The sequence below is a fragment of the Drosophila willistoni genome, assembly GCF_018902025.1.
Source record: "Drosophila willistoni isolate 14030-0811.24 chromosome 2L unlocalized genomic scaffold, UCI_dwil_1.1 Seg139, whole genome shotgun sequence".
In the NCBI taxonomy this organism is placed as follows: domain Eukaryota; kingdom Metazoa; phylum Arthropoda; class Insecta; order Diptera; family Drosophilidae; genus Drosophila; species Drosophila willistoni.
The window spans coordinates 3,422,854-3,440,129 of NW_025814046.1; the positions used below are offsets into that span (position 1 = coordinate 3,422,854).

At 37.2% G+C, this 17,276-nt stretch overlaps 1 protein-coding gene across 1 annotated transcript in view; it reads right to left on the reverse strand.

Annotated features, from left to right (window-relative positions):
• The window catches only part of LOC6638472, a 91,688-nt gene extending 74,958 nt beyond the window's left edge, over positions 1-16,730 (reverse strand). Inside the window, exons 1-6 of the mRNA XM_002061306.4 lie at positions 15,304-16,730; positions 14,452-15,100; positions 14,262-14,385; positions 14,019-14,150; positions 10,078-10,153; positions 9,877-10,006 (exon numbers count right to left, since the gene is read on the reverse strand). Coding sequence (XP_002061342.2) covers positions 9,877-10,006; positions 10,078-10,153; positions 14,019-14,150; positions 14,262-14,385; positions 14,452-15,100; positions 15,304-16,380 — 2,188 coding nt within the window. The 5' untranslated portion in view covers positions 16,381-16,730. The remainder of the gene's footprint in view (positions 1-9,876; positions 10,007-10,077; positions 10,154-14,018; positions 14,151-14,261; positions 14,386-14,451; positions 15,101-15,303) is intronic.
• Positions 16,731-17,276: the final 546 nt, after the last annotated feature.

Here is a 17,276-nt window from a genome sequence, read left to right on the forward strand (position 1 = left end):
TGCAATTAACTAAATTGTTTTTCATTGTTGGAAGTTGATTGTTTGATTCATTTGTTTATGTTTCTGCAATTTTAAGTTTTTGGCCAACAAATTTTTGTACCATCTTCTGTTAAAATATTGTTTTTCTTGACCAATAACTTGGCTGAAAGAAAGAGAACTTTTGCAAGCTCTAACTTCGGGGTATTTTTTTTTTATTTCTAACTTTTTTTTGTGGATAAATTATATAATTTATTTTCTATAAGTATAGTTAAAATGTGGTTAATGTTTAATTCATCAAAAATTACAAAAATACATGCATCAAAAACATCTAAATTTTCAGTTCTTTCGTAGACATCCGATTGATATATTGATATTCCTCCTTTTAACTTTGTTTTTAAAAGAACTTTCCAAGTCTTCTTAGCTAAACCAAACAGTTAACTGATAAACTATATAAGTTAACCTTTATTTGACTTTTAGCTAGTATAACTTCAACTCCTTTCTTTGACACTCAATAGATCGCCTATTCAACTTAAACTTATATCCCAAGAGTAGAGAATCGTTTAAGTAGAATCGTTTAACTAATTGAAAACACGTTTTAGTTGTATCAATACGTGATAGTTGGCACTGGGTATTGAATTAATTCCCCAAATTCCTTAAAATTTATGCTAACCATAAATTATGTGTGCAAAATATTTGGTAAATTAAATAGAAAATTTCCCATGTGGATTTTCAGCCAGTTCAGAGGGAGTAAGAGTTAAAAATTTAACTTGCTGCCGTTGAATGGGCAATGACAGTTCGTTCATACTGGCATAAACCACCTTCGGGCCATGTAAAAGCAATTTCGCTCAACATTTTTGCCAACGTCCTCAGCAGTGAGCTCAAGTCCCCAACCCCTCCCCGCAATACTTTTACCTCTCGTTTCTTTATAGTAGATAAAACATCTATTCCGCTATATGCTATATGCATATATGTCTCTTTAGTTTCAGTGCGAAATGAAATTTTGTGTTGGCTGAAAAAACAAACAGAAATTTTCTAGTTTGTCGAACAAAAGGTTGCTCACCTTCTTCAAAATCCTTCCAGGTAATAAATAAGTAGCTACATGCATAGGCAGTGCCAGAATATGAATATTGGATATGCCTATAGAATCAACGTGTTTTTCGTATGAAAAGCTAACCGCTGATGCTGATGATGATGCCGCCGTCATAGCCGTTGCCATCGTCATAGCCACAGTCATGAGCAAGTTGAACATAAAACTATAAAAAACAACAAATATTTTCGACAACAACGAAGTTTCTATACACTTCATAGGCCAATCTTTGAATTATTTGAAAATTTATAACATTTTGTCTGATTCATTCAACTTTTGATTCCAAAACTGTATAGTTTTTTGAGTGATTTATTTGAACGATTGTAAGCGATCTCACAAGACGATCAATGTTATCGATAACACCCAGAGTTGAAATTTGATCATCACTCGGTTGTAAATTATGAAAAACTTTTGTGTTTTTTTGGATCAAAGGGCTTAGCATAGCAAATTGAAAGCGTTTGTAAGTGGTTTTAATACCAATACTTCTTATAAAATTATATAAACTTGCCAATAACTACTTCAAAAAAATGGATACAATAAGATCAGCCAAGCCAGTTAAGGCCATGTAGACCTTTCAGAGTCCAAGTGTAGAAGCATCTCTATCTAATCGTAAGCCTTCGTTTTAGAGTTAGACTCATATAGATAACAAACTCTTCTAACATGATAATATTCCCCTTTTTATGTAAAAGAAAAAGGGTATACAAAAAAGCCACCAGCATCTAGCTATATACATATATAGTAAATTCTCCTTTCAGGATCTACTCGTACATTGTGGATGAGCAGCACTAATGAAGTTTCGGCTCGTCCTTTTTGCCGTTGTCGTCGTTGGCTTTGCCTTTGCCGTGGCTGTTGCCTCAATTGTTTGACTTGGCCGCGTTTGTAAAACTCACGAATGTTTGCACAATAAAGTCCCCTCTGTGTGTGTGTGTGTGTGTGTGTGTGTATGTGTTTGAGTGTGCGGGGCCGCCAGCCTATTTATTTATGTTTATAATAGGATTTTTATCACAAACTTTTTTTCGGTTGTTGTCGTCTTTTTTTTTGTTCTTTTTTGTCTTTTTCAGTGTTTTGTAGTCGAATTAATTTTGTAATGAGTATTTAAAAGACTTTCGCCCGCAGACGTTGATGCTGGTGACGTGACCAAACCGGGCGTTTGTCTTTTACACCATATTTCCCCCCGCCACCCGCACTAAAACTCTCAATCCCCCTCCACGTATTCCCTATGTCCAGTTCCTTTCTATCACACCAAGTTTTTTGACTAATTTGCTGCACTTCATTGTTGTTGTTCGTTGGCGTTGGCGCCACTGATAGAGAGAAAGAAACAAAACCAAAAAGGAAAAAAAGAAAGAAAAAAAGCGAAACCGAAACTAAATAATTGCCAAATATTTACACAAGTTTTTCGAGTCGAGTGTTCATCTCATTATGGTTTATTTCTCACACTCTTTTTGTGTTGTTCATTATGAGGACTCAGAGGATGATAAAGATGATAAGGATGATGATGATGATGATGATTTTGGTAATGTTGGTTGTGTGAACCAGCAAAAGTTTCACGGACATGGTCATATTTAAGGTTTCGGTTTGGTTTGGTTTGGTTTTGTTTCATAATACCACGCAAAATGCCTCACTTTGAATTGGGGGCATATTAGGCCATATATAAAGTTCTTTTCGTCAAGTTTGTTGTCCAATTTAAGACGATATTTAGAGTATTTATAAAATTTGTATAAAAACATATCAAATCTACTAAACTATCCGCTAATTCTGACTGTTATATTCGTGTATAGTGGATGGATATTAAATTCCTCAACCTTCTTTTTAATAATAACAGAAATATATTTAACATCTAAAGATAAGTGATTACGACGGATCTTTTTAAGAATCTTAAGACTAAAAATCGAAGTTGAATTTCAGACAATTAAATATTTTAAAAACTGTATAATATTAACCTAATATAATGAGTGAAAGTGGTAAACTGAAGATAAACTAAGAATGCATATAGAAAAGTTGATAAAAATCAAGCGATTTACAGAGGTAATATAGAAATAGGAGTTAACCCATTTCAACTGAGCCCTTTTCAACTTAATTGTAACCTTCATAATACTCTTACATGAAAGTAGGTTTCAAATACATTTAGAATATAGTAATGGTTTAACGTAAGGACCAGTTATTTTTTGAGATTTTGGCAAAGACTTACGTAGTATAAGTCTAGAGCAAAAAGCGAACCATTTAAGTCGTCTTTTAAGTATTCTTATAATTATAATCATAACAATAAGTTAACAATTGAAGCCGCTTAATATAAAATATGTAATTATACCTATATACGAAATTTCCTCTCCATTTTAGTCGTATTTTTGGATTGAATTTTGGGCTTAAATATATCTCATCATTCTGATAGTTTCTTTTAACGAGGATAGCAAATATTCGGAGTTTTGAGATTTTTTGGGGTTATTAAAAAGCTTAAATGCTGGTTGCGGCTGTGGCTATGGCACTCATTAAGCTCTCGTCTCGAATTTAAAACAAAATCTCTTGAGGTGTGTCTCTCTCTTTCTCTTGATCTCTCTTCACTTGTATCTTTTGCACCGCCTCTTGGCCTTGATGTTGATGGCCTGGCCAAGCTATGGCAGGATAGAGGCTGTTTCTCAGATTGCTTTTGTTTGCTTTATCCTGGCTAATTTTTGCTACGAAATATGCTGCTTAAACATGGCCAATTTAAATTAGTGCTTAGGCCTGGCATTTTGCCCGAATTTTGCCTTTTACCATTTTGCGTGCCTGTTTTTAAGGGGCGGCGGGGTGCACCGGGGGCGGGTGTTTCACAGCAATTAAGTCAATTTAATAGAAGCGAGAGTCGAGCCAAATGAAAGTGCATTGCTCTGAATGCTCTAAACAGATTAAATCAACTATTCAAACCATGGCCAGAACTAGAACCAGGACGAGGGCAATCATTAAGGATTACGATTACGAAATGATGTGATGACAGACTAGGCCAAAAGGCAAAGCAAGAGCTTGTACTAGTGGTTGGTCGTTATATTGCAATGGGCAAATGATAAGTTTCCATTGGCTCATTAATCATGCAAAAGTTCGAAAGGACTTAATCCTTGAGCTTGGGCTTGGTTTTTGTGTATGCATAGAAAGAGAGTATACCAGTCAATTGATATACATACATATACATATACATAGGTATACGTATATATCTACTTTACTACTTTATATAAGTTCATTAATTAATTTTGACTTTGTTTTTATCAAAAACCTTTAAGTATTTAAGTAAACTAATTGTAAATTCTGATTAGATTAACTTTGATTATTATTGTTTTGCAAGAATAAATAGATAAAGGATGTAGATGCAAAATGGGGAAATTAAATTCCCAAAATCTGATATATATCGACTGTCTATATCTCTTTTTGGCACATAGTTTATTACTCTCAAAAAGAATCTTAGAGTTAGAAGTCATATAATTATATCGTGATGCATTAATTATTATTTATTATTTTATCTAAATGACTTGAAGAAAAAGTATAGGTTAGCCCAAAAATGACTTCAGATCATAACTTGTTCCTTCTAACTTTGCCCCAATAAGTATGCTAGTCATTTTTAAAGCAACAGAATTGAATTTGCTTTATTTGAAATTCTGAAAACTTATTTAAGAATTACAACAACAATTGTAAAAATTATAAATGTTTTTATTCTTTGTTAAATAATTTTTATAAAAATATTTATTTCAAGATCTAATTATAGCCGTAGAGTCTTGAAAGAAAGAAATACCCAATAACTACACCTTCCTCTACCTTTCACCTTTCTCACTATCAATATTTTCTATCTCAATACTCAATACTGATATAACCAATGCACTACAAAAAAAACGAATCTGACCTTTAGGCCTGTGAAATGCATTTTGTTATGAAATTACTGCTAAATGATGTTTGTAATCCCTATGATATCTTTAAAAATTTCGTAATTTCAAATGGTAAACTCTGATATTGAAAAGCTGTGGATGGAAAAGACAAACAGATTGAAAAGAACTAATGCAAAACCAGATTTAGGAACTAATAAAGTATAGAAAAATTAAAAAATGATTGCATGTTCCTGGTGTTAAGTTATATCAATTTGCCATCTTGACAGTTTTAGGGTTGAAGTTGGTGCAAAAAATTCATAGGAATGGAATTATGTTTTATCCATATTTGTTTTGGAATGCTTTGCATATTCCTTTGCTGCTTGTTATTTTTTTTTTTTTGTTTCTTCTTTTGCTGTTTGTTGTTTACTCCTTGTGGTTAGCATAAAAACACGCACACACACATACACATATACATGCACACACATATAGAGGACATTCCCTTTGTCTCTATGGCTCGTCCAAGTTGCTCTTTATATATTTTGTTTGGTTTGTTGCTTTTTTCGCATGAAAATACTGTAAATATTTTTAATTCTTTGGTAGAAAAACCCCCCCGAGGGGTTTATATGGCGAATGCGTTTCAGCAGTGGCAGCTTTTAAGCTAAAGCTATGAAAATAATTTGGTCCCTGAAATACTTGCGGCCTCAGCCAGTGCCTGTGGGTGGTAACTGAGAGCTGGAAGAGATGAGATGGATAGGGAACTTGGTCCTGGGCAATCGGAATGCTTTTTGTGGTCCACGACAACGACGAGGACAACGACGACAACGATGAATGCGATGACTGCGATGTTGCGTTGATTAAGCCAAAGGAACGAAACGCAACGTATAACAGGGGGCACATTGTTCTTGTTCCTTGTTTTTTTATTTTGCGTGTTCCTCCTGTTGCCGGCAACGACAACGATGATGACGATGACGACGACAACGACAACGACGGCGACGACGACGACAACAAACCACAAAGTGACGCTTGCAAGTGGATAATAACTGACGGAACTATGTGCATTTGTTTTATGCATCAGCGGCAAGTAATGAAACAACAACAAAAGTAAGCAGCAACCCAAAATGACAACGCACTGAACACTGAGGCCCGCGGGCCAGCTGCTGCGACGGCGGCAACAACAGCAACAACAACAAAGAAAAAACCAAAAAACATGCTCGGAAATTGCGTGCATTATAGATACTAAGAGGGAGAGACAGAGGGAGAGACAGAAAGAGAGAGAGTCAGGGGCAAAGTAAACTTAACTTTTTTTTTTGCCTTGCTCTATAGTTTTACTTGTTTTCTCTAGCCATTGCCAAGAAGTCACCAAAGTCAAGAACGGTTAGGGTGTAAAGACTTCTTTGCATTTTTGAGTACCAGCATGTAAACACACACACATACACACACAGACACAAATACACACACATAGTGAGCTTGAGATTTTAACCCTTATCCATGTTGAGCCAAGGCGCATCGCGACTGCTTTGTCATTGCCGCTGATTTAACTTAAGAAATGCATAACTGCATTTTACCCACATTTTCCACAGACTTCACATGCATTCACACACACACACCATACACTCACACACATACACACAAGCTCAAACCAGCAGCTACAGAACAAGGATTCTTGTCCCTACCATTTTAACCAAAAGTGCGCTCGTGCATGCAACTGTATGAGTGAACACATCTATCGACGCCTTCACAAATCGACTGTGGACTTCATTATTCGGAAAAATGGGCCACTAAAAATCAACAAAATATTGTTGTGATTTATTGATAAATTGGCCAAAAAAAAGGTTATATAAAATTTTTTAAATGTGCAAACTATAAAATCTTAGTTTTACATATTTAAACCAATTTTTAAGAAATAGTATTTGAAAAACATTTTAACTAGCTATTAGTAACAAGGACCAAATTCAATTTAAGTTTAATTTTAAAAAATTCTAGAGGAATTTGGTGGATTTCGTCAATTTTAGGTAGGACCTCTACTCGCTACGCCACCGAGCTGTCTAAAGTCTCCTCGCTATTTTACCTATAAGTCATCGAAGATATAGTCTTAAACGCGATTAATTAGGAAAATATAAAATAGTGCGACGAAACATTTCAAACAGCCTTAAAAGACGTGCTAATCTACAACATATCCAAAATTCATCCAAATCTTCTTGTTAAATTAGACAGTTTTGTTTCATTTCACAGAAAATAAAATTTATTACACATATAAATACCCAAAACCTTAAAAATTTTTAAATTTAGAGTCATAAATCGATCTTGCGACGAGAATAACGGTTGGTTTAAGTAATAATTATCGTGACTCAAAGTTTAATATTCAATTTTATATTTTATTTCTATATGCCAAATAGACCTTTTGAAAGTGAGAGTATATATGTAATTTCGATGAAAAAAATAAAATTAACTAGAATTTGGTTTATAAAACGAAGCTCAAAGTTAGTTTTTACAGGTTATGATACCTTTTACAAATGTAAAACGAATTTGGTAATAAATTTCCAACTGAATAGGGATTCCGAGAGAAGGAAAATAACACAATCTTCATTCGTTGAATTCAAAATATCAACTGATTTTTATTTACAAAAGTGTTGAACTCTTACAATTAGACTCTAGGCGTTATTTTTGTGTTATGTTTTTGTTTCGTTTTGTATATTTCTTGGTGCATCTGATTTGGTGAAGCCATTTCAGATGAGCACGATATTTAATCTTAAACACTAACCGATAAATAAAATCCATTAAAAAATGTTGGTTGAACTTGCCATAAATATCTTACTCATACATTTGATTAAGAAAAGGCTTAAACAAAGCAGCAAACCCCGAAAACAGATTCTTTCAAATGCAAAACTTTAAAAATATATTTTAAATTGATAGGCAGCCAATTATTTTTTTTTTTTAAATATTTCTTTTTAAAAATTCGATAGAAAGACTTTCTTTGCAAATAAAATTTGTTTATCTCAATTTCTATTTGCATTGCTAGATTGCAATTGGTTTGGCTTTGATTTGGCTCTGACTTCGATTGATGTTGGTCGATGGCCTCTGTGATTGGGGGAAGAAAAATGTTGCCTACTTTTTTGGGCCAGCTGCATTTTTATTTGATAGAAAACAAAATTAAATTGAATTACTATAGTAATCAAGAAAATGGTAAATTCCATTGAAAGAAATATTTCACCTAGACAAATTACTTTTCACCAAATTTAATTACAAGCACTTTACAAATTTCAAGATTGCAGGTTCTTTTTCATAATGAATGCAATTTTGTTGGACTGTAATTTAGTTTATTTATACCACAGTGCCATAGAGGAAGGACTGCTGCTCAAGACCTGAATTAAAGCCAACACACAAATTAGTTTTAACCAGGCATTGTCACGCTATGCTGCACCCCCATTGTGGTTGTTCTGCATCCACATTCATATTCTCTATATCGTCATCGTTCTCATCCCTTCCCTTCCTCTTGCTCTTAATGATGCTGCTATGCTATGCTATGCGATGGTTGGCGATTAAGTGCGGCGCCGTTTGTAAAAGGACTTTCTCGAGTTCCAGTCGCAGCTGGTTCCTGGGCCCCTTGTTGACATTTTGCAGTCTTTTCAGTAAAAAGTTTCATTGCTATCGCTAGTGAACAGCGCAGAGCAGACTCCGTTTATTTTTTCTTGCCATCTGCAAAATCTAGAGGCATACGCAGGTTTGGGACACGAAAAACCAGGTGACAGCTGTTTTCTAATCAGCCTCTAATTAATTTTCCTGCCAAAAACCTCTCCTCGCCGGGGCTGGGCCGTGTATATACATGGCATGCATGATTGATGATTGATAATTATGACGGATTCCAAAAACCGACTCTAGAGTCCACAACCCGTCAACACAAACACCCACACAGACACTCAAATACCCAAAACACCAACCAGTTTAACAAGTAACATATAAAACAACGAAATGCAACCGAAATTATCGGAAAGCAGCTACAAAATTTAACCCCCAAAAAGCACAAACACACACACACACACACACAGGCAACAAGAATTGCACATGCAGGCCAAAAACTGTAACTCAGTAATGTCTGAGTGTGTGTGTGTGTGTGTGTGTGTGAGATGCAACATGTGATACAGTGTCCCAGTTCTGGGCGTCTATTACTGTGTGTGCGTGTGTGGCTGTTATGCAACACAATGGCACACATAGCGACCAAGCGGGAGGCATTGTAATTGAGTGAGACTACCACAAAAAAAAAAACGAATTGTAAGCCGACAAAAAAACTACACACAGACACACACACACACACAAAATAGACTCAAAAGTTTCACTCAATTTTTTTGTAGGAGCTTTGGAGCCTGCATTAGCTTAAAGCTCTTCTATAACACAAAGCTTAAAACATAGATAATATTTTTTATAGCAAAAGCTCTTAACATCATAACGGTAACAGTGACAATAACTAAAGCTTATTTTAAAACACATGGCTGTAGTTTCTAGTTCTTTAAAAAGGGGGAAACACATACTCAAATTTTGTAATCAGTTTGTTTTTTGTGCTTTGTATGTACTTACATTTCGTTAGGTATTCTAAATTTGAAATATAACGAAACAAAATACAATACATCAGGGCATTAGATAGAGTTAAAAAGGTAACGTCAAGAAAAACGTAAAACGTTCATAAAGAAATCTGTTTTCATTGTCAATTTGAGTTTTGAATGTATATTTACAATGTCAAAGCACAACAAAAATATATGTAGAAGGATAATAACATTGATGCGCGTTTTATATTACTTATATATATATAGCCTAAAACTTGTTCCATTTAAAAAAATACATTTTATATATATATAGACTTAAAGACTAAGGGATAAGACGCAGGGCAAGCATGGATAACTTAGGTTTTAACCGAAGGTTAAAGGTGGATCTTTGGGTTAAGCATTTGTTTGGACAGACTATTTAATAAGTAACTTTCATTTCACTTACCCATATCATCGATAATGGGAGCCATGCGCAATGTAACGCCTATTAGCATCAGGCACATGAGCAACAATAGGCAGGCAGTTGCAATTATTGTCCAGCGTGCACGCTGGGAGAGATCTTGTGGATCCATTACCTAATAAAAAAAAACCATACAAAAATTAATTTAGAATAATAAGTAAAGAAACTTTAAAATTTAAAACAAACCTTGACAGTTTCAGAATCCAAATCGTGTACAAGAATTTTGGGTTTTTTGTGACGATGACGTTTTTTGTGTCGATGCCTTAATTTGAAGAAACAAAATGAGAAAATTAATGATAAATTTAAATTGAATAAAAGTAATTATAGCGAAATTAATTATAGCCCTCTTGATGCTTTAAAGATAACTTGCCTTGAGGTTATGATAAACAATTATAATAGACATACACGAGACGTGGACCTACTATTAAACGCGAACCCTTGTCAAAATATTTGCCACCTGCTCTCAAAATGACCTGGGGATTGTAGGCGTATGAAAACGCAAAGATAATAAAAACTAAAAGTTATAATGGGATGAGGTGAGCTATGCTGGATGAGTATTCCCAGTAAGTATTACATGTCAAAGAAGGTCATAAAGACTCAGAAAGAGAGCCTAAGTGATTATAATTGGTAGTCTTTCTAGATGGATCAGTAAATAAAAACTTTCGCAGACTGTTATATTGAAGACTTTTAGCAAACCATTGTTTCTGCTTAAATTAAAGCAGAATTTTATTAATTTAGAGCCTACTAGAGACTCTAGTAGGAGTCTAAAGAAGAGTATTAAGAGAAAGTATAGCTTAAATCATTGTTCCAGAGTTAAATAAAAAGGAACTTCTATATTCTGGATCACTTTACTCCATATATAATGGACTTGACTTCAGCAGTTCATCTCAAACTGTTTCAATCTTCAACTCTTTTTATGGTATTTAACTAAAAAATGTTAACCTCTAATACAAAGACAAAAGGAAATTTCTAAAGCATGTAAATTTCCAATTATTGGCATTAGGTAGACTTAATACTCAAAATGAAAAAAACAAACGCACAATCCTTACATTAATATAGCTATGTAGTTTGGTTTTTAATTATTGGTTTCTTTGGCTCATCACTTAATAACGTCAAGATCTCATTAATTAAACTTACAACTGTTTATTATTTTAGTAGTTTTACAATTTATATTAAGCATACGCACTGTTGTCGTTATACTTTCCAATGCTTTACCACATTGCCTAAAAAAACCTTCTACATACTTAATTAATACATTTGGTTTCTTTTTTCAAGTTTTGAAATGCATTTTATGCTTAGAACAGAGGTGCAAAAAAATTTTTCAAAAATCAAATCGCTACAGAAAAAAGTATGAGGAATGAAAAGAATATGTTCTCCATTCTCATTATACGAATATCTCCACAAATGATATATAATGGAGGTAAATATGTTGGACAATATATAAATTTCTGCCATAATTTCTATTTAGATCAATTTTTCAAGAACTATGTACATTGATTTGGTTTAATCTAGGTTCTCAAAAAAGTCGATTACAAGATTTATTTGTGAAATTGTGAAAAAAATGTGCTTAGTCTGAATCTTTTACCTAAATTTTAACTGAAAACTTTTTGCATTCCAATGCTCACTATAAACCTAGGTGGGTCAATCAATCGGCAATCAACTTAAATTGAATTGAGATTATTTTCAAGTTTCATTGATGTTGTAAAAAATTTGTTAAACAAATTTTTGAAAACAAACAGTAAGTGAATTTCAAAACAAAAATGTATAAAAACAAAAAATATAGAAAAAAGATTCAAAGTGAAAAATAATGAAAACAAATAGTACAGCTTTCCTTTAAGGTTAAATTTATCCTTATTTGTTGGGCATAGCATTATTTATATATTTAAAGCAACTGAAGAACAAAATAAATTAAACATATATCTAAAGCATTTCTCCCTTATGAATAGGAATAGTAAATTTTTAGCGAAAGGTTTACCAAATACTTGCCGCAATACAGTTTGCTAGAAAATTTAGTTTTGCCATTTAAATAATATATATAAATATATTTACTCTGGACTATTCCAGCTAGAATATCAAAGTAATTACCAGCATTAGTCAAATGACAATGCCAGCGTCAACAACACCGCCCTCGGCTCCCCCGGAATGCCCTGCACCTATACCATTTACTTTCAGATACATTGTATACATATGTCAGAGGAGTCTGACGCTTGCAACAGCAGCTTAAACATATTTGCTCTATTTCCGTTTGGGTTTTGCAAAACTTCCGCATTACAAAGCTGCCGCAATTTCCCCTTCAACTTCAAACAGGCAACCTCCCAGAAGCATCACTCCTGTTGCCCCTGCCCCTCCCACCTCATGAGCTCGTTTTTGCAACGGAAGTGCCTTCTGGCGGTGGAGAAGGAAAAAAAGAAAAACGAAACCAAAACGAAACAGAATTGAGAGCGCAAAACCAGGTGGATATAAACCATCACCAACACCACAATGATGACGACTATCAGATGGGTAGGTAAGGTAGCTAGTTTTGGGGTTTTGGGTACTACACATAGTCAATGCCATTGTTGTTGTTGTTGCTTCTGTGTATCCCGGCGGCCCTTTTGTCCTCTCCATCTCCCTGTCTCTCTCTCCCCCACTCTCTTTTCACCCATCTACCTTTCACGCTTCGCACACAAAGCTTGTCAATCAATTTTTGTCTGCTCACCGTCCACCGTTGTGGACATCGTCTCGCGTTCTCTGGGGAATTGTCGGGGCAGGCATTAAACCATATTCGGCAATCGCTTTACAACTGGACATTTATTAGTGCAGCTCCCAAGGCCACGTTCAGGCCGTGTGGGGCATGGCAGTTCTTTGTTGTTCAGCCATCCATCTCTATCCTAACCCGAGCTCAACCCACCCCTCCTCCCCCAAAAATGAGCAATTATTTATAAGCTTTCTGATCATTTCTCAAACACGGTGGACACAATTTGAATTCGTATAAATTCACTGTCAAACCAGTTCTAACCTCTGACCTGTGGCCAGTTTGTGGCCAAAAGTTATTAAATATTCATACCCCAAAAAAGGGCCAACCAAAATTTAAGCAACAAACCCCTAATCGAACGCATAATACGAAATGAAACCATACAGACAAGGACTATTTACATATGTTTTGTGGTTAATCACCTAATTATTGGTTACCCAAAACTTTTGTCTCTTAAAGAAGGAAATATTTGTATCAGAAAAGCTACAAATGCTTGTGCCTCTAGGAAAATTGTTAATAACATTTGAATTCTTCTTTATAGTGGCTATAAAAGAGACAGAAAGGTTTTAGAGCTTTGTAGATATAAATACGGACTATAAAGAAAATTGTTAATTAAATTGTGTAGTCTAAGGGTCAAGTTTCCAGAAAGCTTTTGGAAAGTGTGATTGTTTCGGTTGTTCTAGGCTAGCGCAAAGGATCGTAATCCATAAATATAGAAAAGTCTAAAGAATATAAATTTGTAGAACAGATTTTTCAACATTTTCTTTCACCTAAAGTGAAAAAACTTCTGTGTATACATAAATATCTAATTGTCAATTTCAAATTATATTAATTTGCTATGGAAAATAAGTAGATAAGGCTATAAAGACAAGTGAAAGAAATAAGGAAAATTTATATGAGAGGGTGTAGAAAATGAGACCATATCGAAAACAGAGATCTTTAGCTTAGAGATAATTATTCTAGTTTCGATTATTTTTCAGGTATTCATCAACTACATCTAGTAGAAATAATTCAAGCAGTATAAAAACTATTTGGTACCGGGCAGAAATCCTTTAACTTAGGCCCTATTGTTTATTATTTAGCTATAAATTTACTTGAATGTCAAATATGGAATCCTTGAAGAGTTCATGGTTTTGGAATAAAAAGTCCACAATGTCTGTCGTTCTAAGCCACTGGGAATAACCATAAGTAACTTAACTTTTAGTCGAAGGATTATACAAGTTCTTATAAATAAACTAATTAACCGAAATAGCTTTGAAATGTTACTTTGTGATAAAGTAATTAACGAAATAGCATTTAATCAACTTTCATAGATTGCTTAGAGATGATTTGCCAGTTTCTTTAAGCCCCTAAAGTGTATTTTTTGTTCTATCCACTGTGCCATTGTGCTTACCGATGCTTGCGTCGATGCCGCTGATGACCACCCGGGACCATTTGCTCAAGGTCGTCGATTTTATCAGCATCTGTATCCATATCCATGTCCAGTTGCAGGTCACACGGTGAGTCCTCGCCATAGGGGCATTGTCTGTGTGTGTGTGTAGAGGAGGGTGTGGAGGGGGGAGAGACAATAATAAATGACATTAGCTGACAACAGGCGAATGGGTAATGGAGATTGGGAGATTGGAAATCAACTTACATGGCTTGTGCATTGGTGGCAGTGGTGGACGTTGTTGTGGCCAGACCAAGCACATGAACATAATGCTGCAGACCACTGGGTGTGGGATAGACCAAGGCAGGATCCGAACAGCGATGATGACGCTCTAATAATTGGTTAAGAGATTAGTTCAAGGTTATCCCCACTCCAACCCCCAAACGCTTTGACTTACTATACTTCCGTTTGCGTCGTCTATACTCATCATCACTGCCTGTGGTGCTCTGGGCCTGAGTTGAGGCCACAGCGGCTGTGCTTGGTAGTGTGGGTTTAGATTTAGCTGTGGTGCAACAACCCGTTGGCATTGCCACACTGGATCCCGTCGAAGTGGAGGCCATGCGTTTCAGTTTCTCCTGATCCACCCTGCTCACTCGACGTACTCCCTCGTCTTCTATGGCAATAACGACAGCATTATCTGAACCACGACCAGCCAGTAAACTGGTGCTTCTAGATTTGAAACGCTCCTGGTCCCTGGACACTCCACCTGACGCCAACGGGGCATTTCCTGGTGCTCCTCCCGTTGCTGTGGGTGTGTTTGCATAGCTTGGCAGGGCGTGCAACGATTGAGAATCGCTCTGGGCTAGAACTGTGCTCACTGTCACATTGGCACTGTCCTCGGAGGTGTTTTGGCGCGAGAAATAACGGAAATCACCAACCGTCCCGCTGGTATAGGTATCTGTACAGGACACCTGTTTGGGTAGCAAACGCTTACGTTGAACGTTTATGGGGGCAGGCAAAGTTTCAATATCAATGGCCACATGTCCGCTTGGAGGCGGACCTGGGGCTCTCGCCAGACTGGAGGGAACCTGCATATGATGGAGGCGCTAAAATGAAACAGAATTAATAATGATATTCCATAAAACACAAGAGGGAAACTAGAGTCTAATTTGCCCCCTAAAGTATGCAAAAAAGTGTAAAAAACGGTTTATAAACCAAATACGCAATGAAATGCACTCCTCTACTATCTATTGCATACTTAAGGGGGCAATTTACCTCCATTTCAATTCCCAGAAAACCATTCACTCACCGCTTGCTGGGGCGTTGGTAATGGAAACGAGCGCACCACATGCCTGGGAAAAATGGGACTACACTGGGCACTAATGGACTTGGCCTCCAGAATGCGCAATCGTTTGGCCAAACGGGCACGCTCTCTCATATCCGTATCACCGGATGAGACGGCAATTATTTCGGCACCACCAAAGCTGACAGTGCAACGGGAACTGGAATAGGAGAGGCTCTCGATGCTGCCGCGCAACGATGTGGTCAGACTATCATCGGCCAAGGTGGAACTATGAACGGCGGTGCCCCCACCACCACCACCGCCCCTAGTGACCACCGTGGCTGTGGCCAACGAGGTGGAAGTATTGTCATAACCGGCTGAGGGAGGCATTAAGTCCGATTCGCCGTTGGTCGTTGTTATGGAATGTTTGGCCGGTTGCCGGCCTTCCGCCTCCCCATCCCTATTGCCTTCTTCATCATCGTCATCGGAGGAGGAGTTGCGCTCCAAATCAGTTTGGGCTGGCGTATGCGTTTGGGCCTGAACGAGGAGACTGTGACTGTGTCTCACCTGTCGTGGATTCTGTGTGCCCGAGGAGTTGCTTAATGTACTGGCCACACTATCTTCGGGTGGTTCCAAATGCTGGACCACTTGACCCGTTAAAGTCACTTCAGTTACTTCCAACCGATTGGCTGGGGCAGTCTTAGCTTGGCTTGTTGCTTTTTGTGATTCCTCCTCGCCTTGGGATGGCGGTGTCTCCTCCCTACTGCCGCGTCGTGTGCCAAAGAGTTTGCGTGGCAATAGAATGCGACCAATCGACTTGCGTTTCTTGGCCCTCTTGGCTCGCTTATGCTCTTCATAGTCACGTTTCAGGACCTGCATTTTATGCTCCACCAGTGAACTGAAGACAGCCTCATAGGTGAGAGCACGCTGCAGATCGAGCAATATGTCATTGGTGGACACGGCCTTGTCCAGCTTGGTGGTCAGCAGATGCAGTGACTCCCGCCCACTTCCACCTCCACTCCCGCTGCCACTAGGTCCTTCGCTGCCGCTGGCACTGCCGCCGCCGCCGCCTCCGCCACTGTTGCTATCGTCCGCATCCGCCATTCTGTTGTTGGGTGGTGGTGCGCTGATGAATTGTGTGCTCAAAGTAGTCGAGGCGTTTGTTTTTGTTTACGACTATTTGCATTATCCTCGCTGACACGTTGATCGGTTTGTCCTCGAGCTATAATACTGTTGTCCCCTGCCGGCCCTCGTCATGTGGATGCGATGGCTGCTAGGCTTAGGCACATCACTGTCAACACTGCCAGTTTCATCGATTTTCGCATCTTGTTGTTCCAGTTGTTGCTCTAGTTTCGGTTTCAGTTCTATATCAGGTTTCAGTTACGCTTCTTTTTTGTCCCCTTCACTCAATTGGCTGCTTCAAGTGGTGCTTAAAGGCAAATGGCGCAGCTGCTACAAAAGAAAAGAGTGCAACAGAAAAAAAAGAAGATGATGAACACAAAAAAAAACCGAATAGATAGCAAAACATTAGACTTAACAATTCGCCAGCTATCCCCACCCTTAAACCCTCTTTCACTTGTCAAGGCCATAGAACAGACGCATCCGTTGCATGAGGGAAATACAGAAAGAGAAAAGGGGACATACACATTGAAAGACAAGGACAGGACAGTTCGCCAATAGTTTTGTTCACTTTTCTGATTTCGATTCAGTTTCGGATTCGCTTTCGCGCCTCCAAACATTATTCATGAATGCAACAGGAGCAGAAGCAAAAGCAGCAGTTTCCTACTTGTTGCATGGAGATTCGCACATTCACACACAAGTGCATACAAGTGCGGGAGTGTGGAGTGGGTGCCAGGACATAAAATGACATCAGTGCTGGCAAGGGCAGCCTTTTTTTTCTCTTTGCATATGCTGTTAAGCCCTCTTATGCTGTGAATCCTTCCAGTACCATTGTTTATGTGAGTAAGTCATTGACAATAATTATTGGTATGAGATTATTG